We start from the raw sequence: 22,577 nt of genomic DNA on the forward strand, positions 1-22,577 counted from the left end.
GAAAGTTCTTAAATTGCTGCCTATTTCCGTTGCCCTTTCAGCTAAATATTAAATTGATAAAAATAGTTCTTAACTTAGAATTCTTTTTCTTTTCTCTTTTTAGTCTGAGAAGTGTAGGTAGACACTAATTACGTGTGATTTTCATTTATAAGTATTATAGATGTCATTACAGTTTCAGACTACAAGACCCATAAAACTTATTTTTAAATGCTGTCAGAAAACTCCTTATCTGACCATTCCAGTTGCTCACAAAAGTGTTCTAGAAATTCTGACCTTCTAATCTATAGCCTAAAATTTCATTCTCTTTTTAAAAACAGATTCTGTCTTAATGACTAACTATAAGATTATTTTTCATATAAATTACCACCAAATAATTCTCCCCCATCTTATTTAGACAGTTGTATATTAAACCTAAATTCAGGAATTGTTTGTCTCTTTTTGGTTCAAGTTCATTATTCCAGCCTGCAAGGGCCTTTGTGAGTTTTGAATCTCTTATGTTCTATTTTTTGTCCTTTCTAGCTTTGCGTCTTGTATAAATTGCTTTCTAGTCTTTATTATGGTCACTGAAGACTATTGAATAGGACAGGACCACTGTTAGAACAGTGTTGATTGCTTTATTAGCATTTTTTTAGAAGCCTCCATTCTTACTGGACTTTTTTGTGACACTTCTCTTACAGATTCATGCCATGATTTTGTATTCATAATTTGATATGTACCCCTTTCTAATTCCTTTTTTACATATTCTTTTTAAAATCTGAGCTTATCAGAGAAATTAAATTGGTGTCTCTAACTGGTTTCTCATCTCATTAGGATTATTTGTGATTGTATAATTAGAACATCGGTTCCTTAGAACCTTCTGTCCCTCTTGTGCCCTCAGAGGCTTTGTCCGGGAGATCATACCTGACTTGGAGATCTCTTCAGAGGAGGCATATGTCCAATTAGCCTTAGGATTTCTTTCCTTTGCCATTAAGAATTCCAAGGCAATGTGGTCATTCTACCAGAAATATGTTTCGACAATTCCTTTTGAGTTTCCTCTTCAGATCATGAATTTATTACTTATTTTGATTTTAGTAATTGAATTCCTAGCACACAAATCATCACACAGGCAGACCGGCAAACTAAATGGTGACTGACAAGCCAGTGGTATTCAATCCCCAGCTGAAGTGCTCAAAATCATACAGTTTGTTGATGAAACCAGGGATCAATTCTAACAGGAATCAGGCTTTCTGTATTTGATTCTTGAGTTGAATTTCCGCTTCATATAAGCGAGCTATTACATAGGTAAAGGTAAAAAAAACAAAACTTTTATTCCAATGGTAATCCCTTTAAAAAGGAATTTAGTTTTGTGATTGTTAAGAAACCCAGCTTAATTCTTTTTCTTGGTCAAGGACTTTGGTTTGCCAAAGTCTGCTAGTTTAAATAATGAAATTTATGAGAGATATAACAGGGGCATACTCCCTATTAATTGGAGGAAAACAAATTAAGAAGTGATAAAATACTGTTTTTCATCTATCAAATTGATTAAAAATTTACAGATGATACTCCATGTTAGAAAGAATGCATTTAGTTAGCATTCATATTTGCTCTTGAGACTGTAAATTGGCCCAACCTTTTTGGAAAGCAGTTTGGCGGTCTGTATCAATTAAACTGTGTGCGCTCCTAGTACCATGATTAGGATCGCTAAATGTCATTTCTTATTTAATGGAACCATAGTTCCTTGAAGAAATGGCTGATTCCAGACCTGGTGCAGGAGTGTACAAGATGAACCTGGGACATCTTGTGACAGAAAATAAAGAAGCTATGAAAGACTGCTAGTTTGAAGGATACAGGAGCAAACTTGAAGCTCCCACTGGCCGAAAGTGGGATAGTTTGAATATCACAAAGAGTAGTCACTGTGATGGATCTAAACACATCAAACATAAAACTCTGTGTGTTTCATAATTACATTTTAAAAAGTCAGTCACTTTGGCAGTTGCTAAGATACAACTCATTATTCTGAATATTTGTAAATAAAGGGAAAGAATCAAGCATGTATCTTACTTTTTCTCTACTCCTTGTATTTCAGGACATCTCAAGAGTTCTTAAGGGAAATTTCTTCATTATAAAAGAATTCCAGCCAGAAAATGCAGTAGGGATGATAGAATTAGAAGATTGTTACTTTGCGACTTCCCATATCCCAAGAAATGATGGCCTTAAAGGCCTGTGCTTGTCATACTAACTGTGGAAGAGAGGTGTTTTTTGTTTTAAAGTTCCAATTCACTGAAAATTGGTAACTCTTTTAAAATGCAATAAAATGTTGCAGCAGTGTTAAATTCCTGTAAATTGTTAAATTGCTATAAGTTTCTAAACACACTCAATTTCTGTACTTACCACAAACAGGTAGCAAACCAGTGGGGACTGGCACCACCATACCTTGAGTAGCAGCGACCTAGGCAGTGATCATCTTTAGGTGAAAGAGTCACAAGGAACAGACAGATTTGGCTGAAAACACCCAAGCATACTGATCAATTTTAGCATCATTAAAAGTGAAAACACCCAGATGTTAAAGTATCTTCCAATGTGATGCAACAGGAAATACCCACCACCTAGAAATTATTCTTGCCCCTCTCTCTAACCAAAAAAAAAAAAAAAAAAAATTGAACCTGAAGCTAAGCAAGCTTCTAGAACTCCCTACCAGTTTACAGATCTATTAAGGATAGAGGAACAAGGTAAATGACAACAACGCAGGGCAGCATCAGCCAAATTCCAGAATGTGGGAAATACTATAGGACAAATGACCCAATTTATTCAAACTCAACAAATAAATGTCATTTTTAAAAAAAGAGCACTTCTCTAAGATTAGAAAAACAAACAATGTATGGGACTTGTGTGGATTCTGATTCAAACAGATGTCAAGACAATCAGGGAAATATCTATGAAGATGGACCGTTGAGATTCTATTTTTTAAAGCCTTATCTGTTAGAGATAAATACTAAATTATTTCAGGTTGAAATTTGTGATGTCTGTGTTTTAAAATACACAGAAAATGTGTGTGCAGGGGGTGGGTGTCAGGGCAAGGCAGGAGAGGGGAGAATAGATGACGTAAAATAGGCAAAATGGTGATTATTAAGGTCTGGTAACAAGGACATGGGGGGTTCATCGTATTAGTCACTTTATGAGAAAAATACACTTTGATGTTTGAAAATTGTCTTGATAAAAAGTTTGTTTTAATGTACATTGCTCTTGACCTAGTAATTCCTCTTAAAGGAGCATATATCCTAAGGTAATAATCAGGAATTTGGTCAAAGATTTACGTTTAAGGTGTTCTTCATAATATTAACATTCAGAAAAATAGGAAACAAAAGTGTCCAACATTAAAATATTTCTAAATAAATTACAGTGTACCCTTTCAAAAGCATCAAGACCCACTTGGTTGGTGAGGCTCTTGGGAAAACAGGCCCTCTCATAAATTGCTGAGTACGTACAGGTCCCACGCAGGGCAGTTTGGCAAAATTGTATTAACAAAATTACTAATTTGTTTACCCTGTGAGCACTCCCACTTTTGGGAACATAGTCCACAATGGTATCTTTACACAAATGAAATGATTATATAGAGAGAGTTATTCATTGCATCATTATTTGTAATTGCAAAAGGTAGAAACAGTAGAGGACTAATTAAATAAATTATGGAATGTCTATGCAGAAAATTACATATTCCTGCATCCAGTATGATACCACTAGTCACATATGGCTATTTAAATGTAAATTAGTTAAAATTAAATAAAATTTAAAATTCTCTTCTTTGGTCACGCTAGCCACATTAAAAGTACTCAGTTCTACATGTGGCTAGTAGTGGCCATAGTGGATAACACAGATATAGACCATTTCCATCATTGCAGAGAGCTCTATTGGACAGTGATTATTAAAGTATCTCTAAAATGAGTAACAGACACTAAAGAGACAAAAATCAGTGTGTAAGACAAGACTGAGGTTCTTTGTGTAAGTTTAAAACCTGAGTTTCAAACATATGGAATCCTTTTACATATTTCTTCTTGGAGTCAATAGCAGCCCCATTTTCTCCTGTCATGTTTCCATCATTTTCAGATGTGTCAGTATGTTGCCAAGTTGATTACATATTTATGAGGAAACTTCAGTCAATACAATTGTTGAAGGCAAACAAGCAATGCAAAATTCTTGATGAGTTGTTTATTTTGTTACTAGCTTTTACTGGTGTGTGTGTGTGTGTGTTTTTTTTCCAGGCAAAAATCTTGTACCAAGCATACTTAAAGACATAACCTTCCTCAGCTCTTTATTGAGTGCATGCTCTAAATGAGCTCTAAATTTGCTAGGTGCTATAAAGTACCAAGCAAAAAGTTAATTATAATCACAACTTTCTGGAGTTCTGAAATTAGATATATTCTTCATATGACCAGAGAATATAGTAAAATGTTTATTTCAGAGTCTGACTTATTTTAGTATTGTCTAATAAGACAACAGGAAATAATTACACTTTAGTGTACAGTGTTTTTTTTTAAATGCAGAATTGTACTATAAATTTGAAATACTAATAAATAATAAATGTTAACAGGCCTACAGAAAATAAAGAAGTTCTCCCTTTGGAAAATGAAGTTACAGATTTTAAAGAAAAAGCATCTTCAGATTTATCCTACCGAAAGCATGACTGTTCTAGTGCGTGTCTGTTGAAAATGCCACTAACCTCTAAGGGGGAGAACCCTCTGCAGCTACCCATCAAATGCCAGTTCCAGAGGCGACACGCAAAGACAAACTCTCATTCTTCAGCGCTCCACGTGAGTTATAAAGCCCCTTGTGGAAGGAGTCTACGAAACATGGAGGAAGTTTTTCGTTACCTGCTTGAGACAGAGTGTAACTTTTTATTTACAGATAATTTTTCTTTCAACACCTATGTTCAGTTGACTCGGAATTACCCAAAGCAAGAAGAAATTGTTTCTGATGTGGATATTAGCAATGGAGTGGAATCGGTGCCCATTTCTTTCTGTAATGAAATTGATAATAGAAAGCTTCCACAGTTTAAGTACAGAAGGACTATATGGCCACGAGCATATTGTCTAAACAACTTTTCCATCATGTTTACTGATTCATGTGACTGTTCTGAGGGCTGCATAGACATGTGAGTAGAAAAACACTACCTTTCAGAAACTCTTCTGAGTGTAGGAATTCTTGTCAAAAAGTCCCATTATGTATCAATTTGTCTGTCTATAGAATCTAAATTTTAAGGATGCACCCTTGCTAGTAACAAGAAAGAAAACTCTTCAGCAATTATTATAGTAATTTGGAAATTATGTCTTCTAAGGATATTTCCTTTACTCTAGTACCATAATCAAAATAATAGCAATCACAAGAAATACCATTTTTTGAACACTCGACACTACTAGAATACTGTGCTAAGTACTTCACATACATTTTCTTATTTAATCCTCATAAAACTCATGAGGAGATAATATTATGAAGTTACATCTGAGGAAATTGAGATTCAGAGAAGACAATTATAAGGTCATAGGGCAAACATTGTAGAGCCAGGATTTGAACCCATCTTCTTAACCACTATGTTATATGTTGTATTTTATGTTTACAAATCATTTAAAAATTATTTCCTGGCTAATTAATAGTGTTTATAACTAGTAATCTCTTGATCATAGCATCAACATCCCATAACAAAGCAAAAACATATTCTGATATATTAAGACTTTGAAAAACATTTTGCATTAAGGTTGTAATGCACATTTATTTGCAGGTATGCATAAATGAAGTGGATTTGCATTATTTTTATGTTTAATTTAATGCAAAATCAACTACCTATACTAGGCAAAAGAAAAAGAATGAGGGAGAGAAATAATTTAGAGTATACATGGTATTTTTCACCATTCTCTCAGGTAGAGTGGGATGGGAGAAATTAATTTGCTGATACTTCAGTTTGACTCATTTCATTTTGGTATCTCATAGAGGAAACCTCTCACTGCATTATTTGATTCTGTTTAAAAATGTGTATTCTTTTTTTTGTAAACATTGCTTCTAAATGTAACCCAAATACTTCATCTGGCCAAGCCCAATCTGTTTCAGGGCTAGAGGAAAATGTCGAACAGTGGTTAGTGTACTTTAGGGTCAGTTTAGGGGATTTTTTTAAAGAGGAATTTTTTTAATCATTTTTTTTTAATTGTGGAACATAAAAGATATATATAAAAGTGATAACTTTTTTCCTTTTTTTTAATTCGTTTTTATTGAGGTATATTCACATACCGTGCAGTCATACAAAGCGTACATTCAGTTCACAGTACCATTATGTAGTTGTGCGTTCATCAACAAAATGAATTTTTGAACATTTTCATTACCACACACACACAAAAATAATTAGAATAAAAATTAAAGTGAAAAAGAAAAAGTAAAAAAGAACACGGGGTGGGATTTTTTTGTTTTTGTTTTTTGTTTTTGCTTTTGTTTTTTTGCCCCCATTTTTCTACTCATCCATCCATACACTGGACAAAGGGGAGTGTGGTCCATATGGCTTTCCCAAAAAAGTGATAACTTTTCAAGTGTAATTTCACAAGTAGAGAGCAAATTTCAAAGAATATTATAGGTTACAAGTCCACAGTTTATTTCTTTAGTATGGAATATATATACAAAAAGGCAATATCCTTCAAAGTATGATTTAACTAGTAGATTTATAGGAAATTTCCAGTTATTATGAGTTATAGTACCATAGTTTCAGTTATTCCTTATTGTGAAATCTAACATATGCAAAAAGATATAGCTTTCAAATTACAGTTTAACAAGTAGCTATAGAACAAATTTCAAAGGATACTATGGGTTACAGTTCCACCATTTCAATTGTTTCCTTCTAACTATTCTAATACCCTAGCAACTAAGAAAAAGATTATATAAAGATTCACTATTCATAGTCCTTTGTTAAATTCCATCTTGTCTCTTGCTACCCCTTCCTCTAGGTTAATCACTTTCCTAGACTTCAGGGATGTCTAGGCAGTGACCACCCTAACCTGTTCACGTTGAAGAGGGGTATGAACTTTATGAGCAAAGGGGTCACATCTAGTTGATGTTCTTGAAGAGGCTATTGCCTCTGGGTTTGGGGACTTAGCTGGCATAGGAGCACTCTGGAGGATTTAAGTTTCTGAAGAATAAACTTAGTAAGTGAAACTTTCTCAGATAGGGATCCAGGTATTCTTTAAGGTTTGGGGGACTACTGTTACTTGGGTTTATCTTATCGTGATCATTTGGCATATCAAGGTGAAGCCTGTATAGGAGTAACTTTCAGGGCAGCCTCTTGACGCTATTTGAATTCTCTTAGCCACTACAACCTTATTTTGTTGCCTTTCTTTTCCCCCTTTTGTTCAAAAAGGTAGTCTCGACTCCTCGATGCCAGGGTCAGGCTCATTCCTGGAATCCATGTCCCACATCCCAGGAAGGCTCATTCATCTTGGGGGTCCTGTCGCATGTCGGGAAGAGGGTGATGAATTTATTTACAGAGTTAGGCTTACAGAGAGAAAGTCCACTTTTGAGCAAAAAAGAGGTTCTCTGGAGGTGACTCCTAGGCAAAATTACAGGTAAAGAGTAATTTTGACTATGTGTGATTTTTGCCTTTAGACTATAGAAACTAAGCCCTCAGGTAACTTGCCACCACCACTGTACATATTTTCATCCATGGGTCAGAAATTACAAGAGAACTCACAAAGCTAAACAGCGGCTGACTGGGATCTGGAAACAGACAAGAGCAGTGTCGTCGGGGATTCTAATCCTTACCGAAGTGGAAACTCAGCATGTCCCATGCATGGCAGAAAGCAGGAACTGAGCTTTCCAGAAGGGTAGGGACATAGGCAGCTGCACAGGCCTGGGAACTAAGCTAGTATCTCACGGGGCCTGAAACTACTGGGTGCTAATGCAAACCTGGTTCAGAGCTGTGAAATCCATAGGTAGAGCCAAAGCCATGGATAAACCACCCAACACAGAGGCATGCAGGAGCAAATCTCACTGAAGGCAGGATTTCCAACAAACATTAAAAGCACACAGACAAGCAGACAGAGACATTTAGGACCATGAAAGACAGTGTGAGTTCCAACAGATGGAAGATTTCATACCTGAGGAATCAGATAAACCACAATCTGACTGATAGGGATTTTAAAATAATTATGTTTAAAATATCTATGAAGCAATAAAAGATTACAAAAGAAAAATGGTGTATATGAAAAAGAACCAGTTTTGCAAATATTAATAATAAAACATATGGTAACTGAAATAAACTAAGTAGGTGAACTAAATGGTAGGCTTAGTACAGATGAAGAAAGAAATAGTAAATTGCAAGGCAGAACTGATGAGTTCTCTCCCAGGATGCAGAGGGACAAATCACTGAGGTTAGGAAATATGGAGAATAAAATAAGAAACTCCAACTTACAATTGAGAAGAAGAAAAGAGAATGGGAAAAACACAACATTGTTTTCTAGAATTGAAAGACATGAATCCTCAGATTGAAGGAAAAATTACATAAACGTACATCTAAATATATCATGATGCAACTTAAATATCTGGGGTCAAGAGTAAATCTTAAAAGCGTTCAGACATAAGACATTTCTTGCAAAGGAAAAACAGTCATACAACACACTTTTCTTCAGAAACAATGGAAGACAAGGAAGAGGTATATTAGGTTAAAATGCTGAAGGAAAGTAAATGTAAATCTAGAATTCTGTACCCAGCTAGACAATCATTTGAGTTTTTTGTTTTCCTTTTTTTTTTCCTAAATAATTACACAATTGAAGACATGCATACCTACTTCCCAGAAAGTACTTTTAGGTATGTCTAGAGCATTTTCTAAACTACAGGTTTAGTGGAATGTAAAGTCATTGTATTGGGTTGTGACTAGCATTTTTGTAAGTAGTACATTAATACCCAAGGGTATTAACGCATAAGAGTAAAGTTTCATGAAACTTGTTTCAGTTTATACACGCACACACACATACAAGTATGCATGCATGTACAAGATCATGAAGGAAATGTGCTTTTTTCTGTGGGCCATGATAAAAAAATATTTGAAAGCTACTGTGCTAGTGATGCTCGCACATGTACATAAGAATAAGGATGTTTGTGATATTGAAAAACTTGAAGCAATTTAATTGTCTATTGGGCAATAGATAAATGTTCAATGAGAGTTGATCAGATTTGTATATAATGGAATTAAAGGAATTTACTGGATTTCTATATAATAACAGGTAGATTTCAAAAAAATATTAAAAAGTTGTAAAATAGTAAATTCTTTAAAACATGAAAAACAATACTACAGTATATTCTTGTGGATATATGTGTATGTAAAAGTGTAAAGGATGTCACAACAAACCACTTGAAAGTGTAGTTTTATCTGTAGTGTTTTATTTTTACAGACCATACATATGGTATGTAAGTTTTAAATTATATACATACAGGAAAGAAGGGCGAGATGAAATGCTGTCAGCTGGTTCTCAGTGGTAGAAATGTTGGTGTTTGTTATATTATTGTATTTTTCTATGCTTTTTAAACTTTGCAAACAAAATCACGTGGTAAAATGCAACTGCAGGTTTCTACATCTGAAAACAGTATCCAAATTAATGAATTTTTGGATTGTGGTTTCTGTTTCAAATGGTAATCACCACTATTACCTGTTCTATGTACATACGGAAGAGAATCACAGAGGAAAAGACCTCCAAGTCATTTGTTCAACAAAGGAGATGAAGATCCAGAGAATTAACAAGGTCACCGGTCATCATGGATCTAGTTTATAGTTGAGATGCCCAGGCCCTCTCCTCTGTACCAAGTGAGGACTCCCTGTGAAGATCAATAACCCTCTAATCTAGATTAAATTTTATCATTGCAGGTTGTCCTGCCTAGCAACAATATGAAAAACAGATTCTAGTAGCCAGATGCCCAGCATCAATCTCCCCAGTCTGTTTCTATGTCTTTGGAATTGAAATAGCTTAAAACATCTGCAGAGATGAGCCCTTGCAAGTTTTATGCACATAAGTTTATCCACTGTAGGAGAGCTGAACTTTCACAAATAAGCTTCTGCTGAAAAGGAAATGAGAAGACCTCATTTTGAAAAGTGAAAGAAAACCACAAGTATTTCATGAGCAAATAGAGCTATAGTGTAGTTTATAATTATTGACAAACTTTTGGTAGGTGTCCCTCATTAAAAGTCTTTTCCCTATAGGAAAAATGTCCATACCATGCTAAATACAAATACATCCTTTGCTACATCATTCACATATTTATCGATAGTCTCTTTACTTAATTAACTTGGTGCTTTTTTATTCTGACTTCTCCATTGCCTTCCTTTTAGAACAAAATGTGCATGTCTTCAGCTGACAGCAAGGAATGCTGAGACTTGTCCCTTGTCAAGTAGTAAAATAACCACTGGATATAAATATAAAAGACTCCAGAGACAAATACCTACTGGGTAAGATACCTTGAGGACTTGTTGCAGGGTGTTTGTATCTTTGAAGGTGGGTACTTTTTCACTGTGGCCTACAGGGTTAGAGATGTCTTTATTACAAAAATTTTAATTAGTAAGGAATAAAGAAAACAAAACCATTATCTTGTTCTGGGAAATGGAAGTCAGAGACCACATATATATGCAAAGGACTTGATCACTTACCTACTTTGAGGCTGGCACTTGCCCATCTACGGTTAGTCTACTCTGGACAGCTACTTCCCCAATAAGAAATATATGGTGCAGAGCTCTCCTGAGAATTGGGAATTTTCATCTTTTAAGGTTTAAAAGGAGTAGAGAATTTTTCTTTCTAGATATCATCCTTTAAAAAAAGCTTGTGTTTACTGTTTTACTATTGTCCCAAGCATTTTGTAAATATTGACTCATTTAATCTTCACAAAACAATCCTGTGAGGTAGTTACCACCATATATCCCCCATCTTTAGAAGTGGAAAACAGGTGCTGAGAGCTCATCCAAGGTCTTCCAGCTAGCTTAGCTGGAGCCAAGATGGGAACCCAGGTGTTCTGGCTTTAGGAGCCTTCATTCTTAGTCATCTTCCCTTTCTGTCAGAGTCCCAGTGACTTAACCATGTAAAGTGCTTTTGTTTTTGATTCGGGAATCTGACTGCCTTTCCTCTTGTGTATTTTATTGACAGCATTTATGAGTGCAGTCTCCTGTGCAAGTGTAATCGACAGATGTGTCAGAACCGAGTTGTCCAGCATGGTCCTCAAGTGAGGCTCCAGGTGTTCAAAACTGAGAAAAAGGGCTGGGGGGTACGCTGCCTAGATGACATTGACAGAGGGACGTTCGTCTGCATATATTCAGGTAAAGCTTTTTCAAAGTATTCTACAGTAGGCTCTCCATTTCTGAATCCCCATTTTACTAGCCAGGGCCATTGAGCAAGAGCAAGAGCAGCAAGATCTAGGAGGATTACCAGAGGAAGGCCAGAGGCCGGGGACCTGAGCCCTGGAGGGGTGAGATGCTGTAAGAGGCACCAGGTGTTCTAACAGAGAACTTGGGTTATCGCTTGAGGGAATGTTTCCGACGAGGCATACAATTTTTGCCTCCATGGCTACCATTGCTTTGAGGTGAGGGAAGAAGACTTTAAAATAGGAAAAGTAAGTTACTAACTTCTGAGGTAAAGATTATCAGTCAACAGACTATCTTGTTGAATGTTTTCAGCTATTAGAATTTAACAAATTAATTTTGTAGTAAATGTCTATGTGTAATGATTCAGTGACCCTAGCCAACTCACTCCATTTCAGGGACTCTGGAGAATTGCCCATGTTTTAGAGCAAAGATTCCTAACCGCTGTGTGACACTTGGGCAGTTACTGATTCCTTCAGGCCAGACACATTGGTTTCCAACCATCTTGTCCATTTACCCCAGATTGCCAGGCAGAAATCCTCGTTTTCTGGGTGTGCCATGAATTAAGAAAGGTTGGGACACATAGCTCTAGAGCCAGTCTAAAGGAATATGCTGGACAGAACCTTGGCAGGTAGGCAGCTGGACCCAGAGCAGCCCTCCTCACCTGAGATGGCAGGTGTACTTCAGTCAGGGCAGGAGAAGCTTGGAGAGTGAGCAGAATTCAGGGTGCTGATGCTTGGCTCCCTGCCACATACCACATACATACACATAACATGAGCTGCCTGGGTATCTGTCTCTCATGTTTCCCAAAATAATTCTCTGATGAAAATCAAGTCCCTTCAAAAATGCCAAATGGTAGCCAGGAAGTATCACTGCCTTTATCCCCCTTCCTAGAAAATGCTCCTAAGGTATCTCTCTCTGATCTGATGGTAAGTGAGAATATCCGGTTGATAATTTTGGCTTGGTAACTGTCATTTCGAGAACCTTGAAAGAAAAGGCCTAAACTTCAGATGAAGATTTGGTTACTCCAGGACTTAATATGAGAACAATAGGCATGTATCACCACACATTAAATAGATCTCTTTATTAAAAAGAGTGTAGGTTTCAAATGATAAAACATTTTTAACTAGACATGAAAGCTACATTTGAAACTAGAGTTCACCCCTCTAATTTTCTACAGTGCTTTCTGATGTATAGTTTTGCTTTATATTAGTGTAGCTAAATATCAACCCTTTCACGTACCAAAATGGACAAATGCTCCTTTTAAACGCCCTGTATTCTTTTGTATACTGAAGGACGTTCAGTCCTTCATTGGCCTTTACCTATTATTTCTTGCAGCAGTTATCTAAGATTAATTAATGCGTTTAACTTCATTCTAGAGGTAAGGTACATAGCCCAAGAGTTCTTTAGCCATCAAACAGAAACAGATGTTTGTTTGCTGCTTAGCAATTATATTATGTTTCCTCTTGTTCAAGCTCTTAACTTTTTCCTTCAGGAAGATTACTAAGTAGAGCTAATACTGAGAAACCTGCTGCTGTTGATGAAAATGGGAAAAAGGAGGATACTATGAAAAATATATTTTCAAAAAAGAGGAAAATGGAAGTTACATGTTCAGATTGTGAAGTTGAAATTATCCCATTAGAATTGGAAACACATCCTAGAAGTGCTGAGGCTGAGACATGTCTTCCCAAGTTCAATAATGATCTAAAAGAGCCTGTTATGTAAGTAAGATTTTAGGATCCCAGTCAAGATTGATCTACTTACGACTGATCAACAGTGGTTCTTTTTCTTTTCCTCTCTTTCCGACTGACAACCCCCCACCCCTCCATGTATATATCATCTTGCTTCAAGGTTGTAAATTTACACTTTGAGAAATCTAGGACACTTCGATGTAAAAATACAGCCAAAAATACTCTATGTCTTCAGTGTCCCATTTTGGAGTTTTCCATTGCATGACTTTAATAAGGTTTTTGATGGAGATTCATAATTTTTGCCATTCTTTATACTTGCTGTCACCATTTGATTTCAGATTACCTTGCATGACTTTAATAAGGTTTTTGATGGATATTCATAATTTTTGCCATTCTTTATACTTGCTGTCACCATTTGATTTCAGATTACCTTGCATGACTTTAATAAAGTTTTTGATGGATATTCATAATTTTTGCCATTCTTTATATTTGCTCTCACCGTTTGATTTGCAAAATTTTCGTAGGTTTTCTTCATCTTTTTACATCAAAAACGATAGATTTTAAAATATTGTATTTCCTTTTTCCTGTGAGGGGTAGGCATAGATGTTTATTTAATTTCAATAATAATAGATATTTAGATAACAATTGTATTGATTTTTTTCAAGGTGCATTAAAGTAAGTTTTTAGTGATACATGAACTAACAATTTGTGTTCCTTTCCAGGAAAATGAAGTGTGACAATATTTCAAGACTTCAGTATCATTCAGTCATTAGAAGTCCTCAAAACAAGACAGCCATTTTTCAATGCAATGGGGAAATGATGGTAAAAACATCAAAAAGTACATTGGGCCTGTGGGAAAACATTAGCTATCATCTCACCTTTTCTATCCTTTACTTAGTTTAAATTGTTTGTGTTACTTGACAACATGTAGAATTTTTTTTATTGTTGTGGAACAGAGGCCAAAATAATGGTGGCTCACAGTAGGACTTGCTGATGAAAGATAAAATCTCTGCTTTAGGTGTTGTGTAAATACTTGTCTTCTGCCTAGAGACAGTGCAGTAGAAGACTCCTCAGTGTTGCCTATTGATGGGAAGACCAGGCCACGGGGTCAAGTAGAACTGGGTTTTACCTCCACCTCTGCTGCTTACTAGCTGGGTGACATCTCTCGGTCCACTTTTCTTTATCTTCAAAATGAGGTTGATAGTATCTCTCTTGCAGAATTAGGATTAAATGAGATAAACCTCATAAAGCTTCCTTAGCAGAATGCTTGGCCCCCAACTAAATATTGACCATTCAGATACTGAATACTTTGATAATAATGATGATAATAATGATAATGGTCAGCATTCATTGAGCAGTTAGTTGGGTGCCAAGCATTGTACTCAACATGTACACTTCTTTTAAAGTCATTACTATTTAAAGTAACTGCAGGGTCTATAACATTATAAAGACAGGCAGCCTCTTTAACCTTTCCTTTGAAGTAAAAACCAGCCAAAGAGTGTTTTTATCTTTGCACATCTTGTAGTTGAAGCCAAGTTTATAATCTGGTATCCATACTTTCTTAGTACTGAGGACAATTAGAATTGAGGGGTGTCCAAAGAGTGTCTTGACAGTCTTTATAGCTGTGACTTGATGACATGCCTAGGAGTAGAACACAGTCAGAGGGGGCTTGTACACGTTAGCTCTGTTGGTCCAAAAGCTTACGATGTCAACTTTGAGACTTTTCAAAATTAACTTACTACCTTCAGGCTATAAATATTGAAACTTGATGAAAGAGGCCTAAATGCTAAATACTAAATACTTTTTCCTGACCTACAAAGTAAAGACATCTTTGTTGTTCTCTTTCAAGGGATTTGCTTCCTTGGAGTCTGTCACCTCAGAAGATGATGATAGATTTGAATCACCGCTAGTACATCTGAACTCTAAAGCCAAGGAAGCACAAAGTAGGCTATTTCACTCTGATTGCCTGCTCTTTTTCTCCTTCTTCTGCCCTTTTTTTTTTTTTTTTTTGGTCTCTGATGCTCAATACCTGTGGCTCTTTTTCTCAGAGTCCATAATAAATTCTTCATTCCTCATGAAAGTTACAATTGGCCTATTCAGAGGTCAGCAAATTACAGCTTGCAGGCCAGATCTGGCTGGCCTCCTGCCTGTTTTACTATGGCCCATGAACTAAAATGGTTTTTACTTTTCAAATGGTTGAAAAATCAAAGAATAATATTTCATGACATTTAAATTACATGAAATTACAATTTTGTGTCCATAAGTAAAAGTTTTCCTGGAACAGGCCACACATTTATTTATATATTGTCTAGGACTGCTTTCACACGATAGCACCAAGTTGAATACTTGTGACAGAAACCGCATGGTCTGCAAAGCTGAAAATATTTACATTGCAAAAAAGGCTTGCTGACCCCTGGCTAGATACCAACAGTGATGTATGATGCAAGGTGGGAAGGTGATGGGGTGGACATCTCTGACTCTAATATAAAGTCCACAGGTGCTGTCGGTGTCTTTGGAAACATTGGCCTAAGCAGCCACTTTCTTCCTCTTTACGTCTGGCACCCTTAAAATAAAGACACGTCCAGAGGATGCTCAGCATGACTAGCAAAGAGCTGGAATGGTGCTGCCCTCAGTGCTTGTTCAGAGTTCCCAATCCTTCAGTGAAGTTTGCTACGTAGTTAATATTACAGCAGGGAAAACCTGATTTTTGGTCCTTTTGCATTTCATTTTTCTCCTCAGCAGGGAGACATTGCTGAGAGATGTCCCTTTTTGAGGAACTGAGCAGGCATTGCTGCCTCTTCTCCCCTTGAGCCGCCTTGAACTTGTACCCCCAACTCCCCACCAGATCTTAAAGGATGGAGATTGGGGAAGGAAGGGCAGCTCCTCAATTGAAGAGGTCTGTTAAGAAAGGGCATTTTATGTACAAGCCCATATAATAATTATTTCACCATTTGGTACATGTGAGCCATAAAGAGTACTGTCGTTTTTAGTTCTTTTGCCATTTTTGTTGACTGCTGCAATGTATGTAGCAGGTACTCCAAAAACCAGTTATAATCTTAGGACTCACACAGAGCTCATGTTTAAAATGTAACTACATTTAGGAACAGCAATAGTAATGAATAAAACTGGAGCATTAATTTTAAAGTCATGTGGCCATAATTTTATTCCATTTGATGTGTATTTATTGCTTTGAATATTCTCAAAAAAATATTTCCCTTATTCGGTACAAAAAGTGATTATGTTCCTCTATTTCTAAAGTGTCACTTATTAGAAAAGTGAGATTATTGAATGAGTGTCTAGCAAAAACACCAAACACTGATGTATACAAAGCCTGTAGCAACACCATCGTTGATCCCAGGACTTGCAGAGCATGACTCTCATTGACGGGCTTCTTAGGCTTTTCCGTGGCATTGTGGGGACTAGAGCACCTCTCTAAACGGCCACTTCTGTTATAGCTGTTTCAAATACACTGAAATGAAGATTTCAAAGTTGAAGAGGGGAAAGTCAATTTGTTAGGAGTACAGATTAAATATAAGGGGAAAGAAGCAACCTGTAGATTCGTAAGAAGGCAGTATGTTGTAGAAAGACGGCAGACGTTGGAGCCAAGCGCTTCTGGATTTGATACCCAGTTCTCTCATTATTATGGGGCAGGCAAATCCCTTAACCCTCAGAAGCTCAAAGTTTTCATTTGTAAAATTTAATACATTGTAAGGATTAGTGATAATTAAAGCAACCAGCATTCAATTAGTATCGTTAATCTCAGCACTGTCGCTTAGCCAAGTATATTTCCTGACAAATGCTTCCAAAATTTCTTTTAGAGGACTCAGACCAAGTTGAAAATGCTGGCAACCATCTGCTGATCAAATCAGATGTGATAGATATAACGAGATGTAGAGAAGAAAGTCCACCAGAGGACAGGTATAAGCAGCTGTCCACATTGGATAATCAGAGTGGTAGAAAGGAGTTTACAGCTCAGATACAAAAGCCCCAAGAGGAAGAAGCTCCAGCATATCAAAACCAGCAGGCCTTTAGTGCTGAAGAGTTGCCAAGTGAAGCCAAGAATTGTTCACCTCCTTCTCTGAAAAAGTTCAATAAAGGGGATATATTTTTACTGGATGCCACAAGAGAAGGCAATGTGGGCCGCTTCCTCAATGTGAGTAAATGGGCTGAGATTCATGTTCTAAACAAATGTTTTGCTCTGCCTCTTGGCAAAATTGTGAGGAAAATAAGATTAGCAGACTCTCCAGCCAGGCTGCCAAAGTTAGAATTCAAGCCCCTTCTCTTATTAGCTATGACGTTGGGCATGTTAATAAACTTCTCTGTCCTCAGTTCCCACCTCAATGGTACAAAAATAATAGTAGCTGTCCCATAGGGTGCTGTGAGGATTAAATGAATTATTATATGTGTAAGTTTATCAAATATGTTCACAATTTGTTATTCCAAAATCTCAGTGAGACACACAGAGGAAGTTTCTCTTTTTAAGTCTTATGTAATACAATAGGTCTTATTCAAAAATACTTCTGTTAAAAAATCAGTTGGAGATTTTTGTTCTACCTATTCTCCCTAAATTTTGAATGATTTAGTAGCTTAATATAGAAAACCAGTACATTTGTTAGAAGACTCCTTTTTACTATTTTATGCCTTTTTTTAATTCCCAAACCATAGCTATTTTGTATTTGTGTGTATGTTTGGGATATCTGTAATGAGATCTTTTCCATTTATATAGAGAGATGCTTACAATTCTTCTGATTTTAAGGTTAATTGATGCTTAAGACCCATGTCATCTCAATGATAAAAGGGATAATTGCACTGTTGGTATCTCTTATGTGGGGGTCGAGTTATAGTTACCTTGTGAGCTTCCTGTTAGACTCCTATCCAGCCTTGCCTCTTGCCATTATACTTTTGTGTGTGTGTGTATGTGTGTAATAATGCTTTATTTCAAAGTATCCAGTACATAAAGTTACTCCTTTATGTGTGCTTCTTAGTCCCACCTTCACATGCATAGCTGTTCCTCAATGATCCGGCTTAAAAACACCTGTGTTGTGAAGCCTTCTTGATATCCACAGACATTTGATGCTCATACATTGATCTCTCTTTTTTTTTTTCAAATAATTCCATTTTATTGAGATATATTCACATACCATACAGTCATACAAAGCATACAGTCAGTTCACAGCACCGCCATATGGTTGTGCATCTATCACCAAAATTAATTTTTGAACATTTTCATTACCACACACACAAAAGTAATAATAAAATTAAAGTAAAAAAGAACAATTGAAGTAAAAAACATCACTGGGTGCCCTTTTTTTTTTTTTTTTTTTTTTGCCCCCATTTTTCTACTCATCCATCCATACACTGGACAAAGGGGAGTGTGGTCCACATGGCTTTCCCAATCACACTGTCACAGCTCATAAGCTACATTTTTATATGATCATCTTCAAGATACTAGGGTTCTGGGTTGTAGTTTTATAGTTTCAGGTATTTAATACTAGCTATTCCAATTCATTAGAACGTAAAAAGGGTTATCTATCTTATGTGTAAGAGTGACCTCTCAGCTCCTTTTGGAATCTCTCAGCCACTGAAACTTACCTCATTTCATTTCACATCCCCCTTTTGGTCAAAAAGATGTTCTCCATCCCACGATGCCAGGTCCAGATCCCTCCCCGGAAGTCATGTTCCACGTTGCCAGGGGTATTTACACCCTAGGTATCAGATCCCACATAGCAGGGAGGGCAGTGATTTCATCTGCCAAGCTGGCTTAGCTAGAGAGAGAGAGCCACATCTGAGCAACAAAGAGGCATTCAGGAAGAGACACTTAGGCACAATTATAAGCAGACCTAGCTTCTCCTTTGCAGTAACAGTCTTCCCAAGGGCAAGTCCCGTGGTAGAGGGCTTAGCCCATCAAACCACCAGTCCCCAGTGTCTGCGAGCACATCAGCAACCATAGAGGTGGGGAAACCCAACACCCCATGCATTCTCCCCCTGCAGTGTTCACATTAGTGGTAACATATTATATCTTTTTGTGCCTGACTTATTTCACTCAGCATTATGTCTTCAAGGTTCCTCCAAGTTGTCATATTTCAGGACATTGTTCCTTCTTACTGCTGCCTAGTAGTCCATTGTGTGTATATACCACATTTTATTTATCCACTCATCTGTTGAAGGACATTTGGGTTGTTTCCGTCTCTTGGCAATTGTGAATAATGCTACTATGAACATTGTCATGCAGATATCTGTTCACGTCACTGCTTTCAGATCTTCCGGATATACACCGAGAGGTACAATCGCTGGATCGAAGGGTAACTCTATATCTAGTTTTCCAAGGAACTGCCAGACTGACTTCCAGAGTGGCTGAACCATTATACAATCCCACCAACGATGAATAAGAGTTCTAATTTCTCCACATTCCCTCCATCATTTGTAGTTTCCTGTTTAATGGCAGCCATTCTAATTGGTGTGAGATGGTATCTTGTTGTGGTCTTAATTTGCATCTCTCTAATAGCTAGTGAAGCTGAACATTTTTTTCATATGTTTTTTTTTGGCCATTTGTATTCCCCTTCAGAGAACTGTCTCTTTATATCTTGTACCCATTTGATTATTGGGCTGTCTGTACTCTTGTCATTGAGTTGTAGGATTTCTTTATATATGCAAGATATCAGTCAGATACATGGTTTCCAAAAATTTTTTCCCATTGATTTGGCTGCCTCTTCACCTTTTTGACAAATTTCTTTGAGGTGCGGAAACTTCTAAGTTTGAGGAGTTCCCATTTATCTGTTTTTTTCCTTTGTTGCTTGTGCTTTGGGTGTAAGGTCTAGGAAGTGGCCTCCTAATACAAGGTCTCCCTACATTATTTTCTAAGAGTTTTATGATACTGTCTTTTATATTGAGGTCTCTGATCCACTTTGAGTTAATTTTTGTATAGGGTGTGAGGTAGGGGTCCTCTTTCATTCTTTTGGCTATGGATATCCAACTCTCCCAGCCCCATTTGTTGAAAAGACTGTTATGTCCCAGTTCAGTGGCTTTGGGGGCCTTATCAAAGATCAGTAGGACGTAGATCTCGGAGTCTGTCTCCGAATTTTCAGTTTGATTCCATTGGTCGATATATCTATCTTTGTGCTAGTACCATAGTGTTCTGACTACTGTTTCTTTATAATAACCTTCAGTCAGGGAGTATAAGTCCTCCTACTTTGTTTTTCTTTTTTAGAGTGTTTTTAGCAATTCGAGGCATCTTCCCTTTCCAAATAAATTTGATAACTAGCTTTTCCAAGTCTGCAAAGTACGTTGTTGGAATTTTGATTGGGATTGCATTGAATCTGTAGATGAGTTTGGGTAGAATTGACATCTTAATGACATTTAGCCTTCCTATCCATGAACATGGAATATTTTTCCATCTTTTAAGGTCCCCTTCTATTTCTTTTAGTCGAGTTATGTAGTTTTCTTTGTATAGGTCTTTTACATCTTTGGTTAAGTTTATCCCTAGGTACTTGATCTTTTTAGTTGCTATTGAAAATGGTATCTTTTTCTTGAATGTCTCTTCACTTCTTTCATTTCTAGCATATAGAAACATTACTGACTTATGTGCATTAATCTTGTATCCCGCAACTTTGCTAAATTTGTTTTTCAGCTCCAGTAGCTGTATTGTCGATTTCTCAGGGTTTTCCAGATACAAGATCATATCATCTGCAAATAATGACAATTTTACTTCTTCCTTTGCCATTTGGATGCCTTTATTTCTCTGTCTTGCCAGATTGCCCTGGCTAGGACTTCCAGCACAATGTTGAATAACAGTGGTGACAGTGGGCATCCTTGTCTCTTTCCTGATCAGTCTCTCACCATTGAGTACTATGCTGGCTGTGCGTTTTTCATATATGCTCTTTATCATATTGAGGAAGTTTCCTTCAATTCCTACCTTTTGAAGTGTTTTTATCAAAAAGGGATGTTGGATTTTGTCGAATGCTTTTTCAGCATCTATTGAGACAATCATTTGATTTTTCTCTTTCGATTTGTTAATGTGTTGTATTACATTGATTGATTTTCTTATGTTGAACCATCCTTGCATGCCTGGAATGAACCCCACTTGGTCATGGTGTATGATTTTTTCAATGTGTCTTTGGATTCTATTTGCAAGTATTTTGTTGAGAATTTTTGCATCCATATTCATTAGGGAGATTGGCCTGTAGTTTTCCTTTTTTGTGGCATCTTTGCCTGGTTTTGGTATTAGATTGATGTTAGCTTCATAAAATGTGTTAGGTAATGTTCCATTTTCTTCAATGTTGTCAAAGAGTTTAAGTAAGATTGGTGTCAGTTCTTTTTGGAAAGTTTTGTAGAATTCCCCTGTGAAGCCATCTGGCCCTGGGCATTTATTTGTGGGAAGCTTTTTGATGACTGATTGGATCTCTTTGCTTGTAATTGGTTGGTTGAGGTCTTCTATTTCTTCTCTGGTCAGTCTAGGTTGTTCATATGTTTCCAGGAAATTGTCCGTTTCCTCTACATTATCCAGTTTGTTGGCATACAGTTATTCATAGTATACTCTTGTAGTATCCTCTGCATTATCGAGTTTGTTGGCATACAGTTGTTCATAGTATACTTTTTTTTAATTTCTTCAGTATCCACAGTAATGTCACCTTTCTCATTCATTATTTTGTTTATATGGGTCTTCTCTCTTTTTGATTTTGTCAGTCTAGCTAGGGGCTTGTCAATCTTGTTGATCTTCTCAAAGAACCAACTTTTGCTGTTATTTATTCTCTCTGTTTTCTTGTTCTCTGTGTCATTTATTTCTGCTTTAATCCTTGGTATTTCTTTTCTTCTACTTGGTTTAGGGTTAGTTTGCTATTCATTTTCTAGCTTCTTCAGATGGTCCATTAGTTCTGTGATTTCAGCTCTTTCTTCCTTGTTGATCTATGCATTTAGTGCTATAAACTTCCCCCATCAGTACCGCTTTTCCTGCATCTCATAGGTTTTGATACGTTGTGTTCTCATTATCATTCATTTCTATATATTTAGAAATTTCTCTTACTATTTCTTCTTTAACCCACTGGTTGTTTAGGAGTGTGTTATTTAGCCTCCAGGTGTTTGTGAGTTTTCTAAGTCTCTGATGGTTATTGACTTCTAATTGTATTCCATTGTAGTCAGAGAATGTGCTTTGAATAATTTCAGTTTTTTTAAGTTTATTGAGACTTGTTTTATGACCCAGCATATGGTCTACTCTGGAGAAAGTTCCATGAGCATTAGAGAAGAATGTGTATCTTGGTGATTTGGAATGTCATGTTCTATATATGTCTGTTAAATCCAATTTCATTTATCAGATTGTTTAGCTTTTCAGTTTCCTTATTGGTCTTCTGTCTTGTTGATATATCTATAGGAGAGAGTGATGTGTTGAAGTCTCCCACAATTTTTGTAGAAACATCAATTGCTTCCTTTAGTTTTGCTAGTGTTTGTCTCGTGTATTTGGTGGCACCATGATTGGGTGCATAAACATTTATGACTGTTATTTCTTCTTGTTGAAGTGCCCCTTTTATTAGTATGTAGTGGCCTTC

At 36.5% G+C, this 22,577-nt stretch overlaps 1 protein-coding gene across 2 annotated transcripts in view; it reads left to right on the forward strand.

Moving 5' to 3' along the window:
- SETDB2 (SET domain bifurcated histone lysine methyltransferase 2) overlaps positions 1–22,577 on the forward strand; it is a 49,161-nt gene that overhangs the window by 17,193 nt on the left and 9,391 nt on the right. For both annotated transcript variants that reach the window (XM_037800021.1, XM_037800020.1), the window contains exons 6-12: positions 4,568–5,128; positions 10,331–10,447; positions 11,136–11,305; positions 12,843–13,068; positions 13,761–13,860; positions 14,888–14,981; positions 16,857–17,191. In XM_037800021.1, coding sequence (XP_037655949.1) covers positions 4,568–5,128; positions 10,331–10,447; positions 11,136–11,305; positions 12,843–13,068; positions 13,761–13,860; positions 14,888–14,981; positions 16,857–17,191 — 1,603 coding nt within the window. The remainder of the gene's footprint in view (positions 1–4,567; positions 5,129–10,330; positions 10,448–11,135; positions 11,306–12,842; positions 13,069–13,760; positions 13,861–14,887; positions 14,982–16,856; positions 17,192–22,577) is intronic.

The sequence above is a fragment of the Choloepus didactylus genome, chromosome 12 (assembly GCF_015220235.1).
Source record: "Choloepus didactylus isolate mChoDid1 chromosome 12, mChoDid1.pri, whole genome shotgun sequence".
Classification (NCBI taxonomy): Eukaryota; Metazoa; Chordata; class Mammalia; order Pilosa; family Megalonychidae; genus Choloepus; species Choloepus didactylus.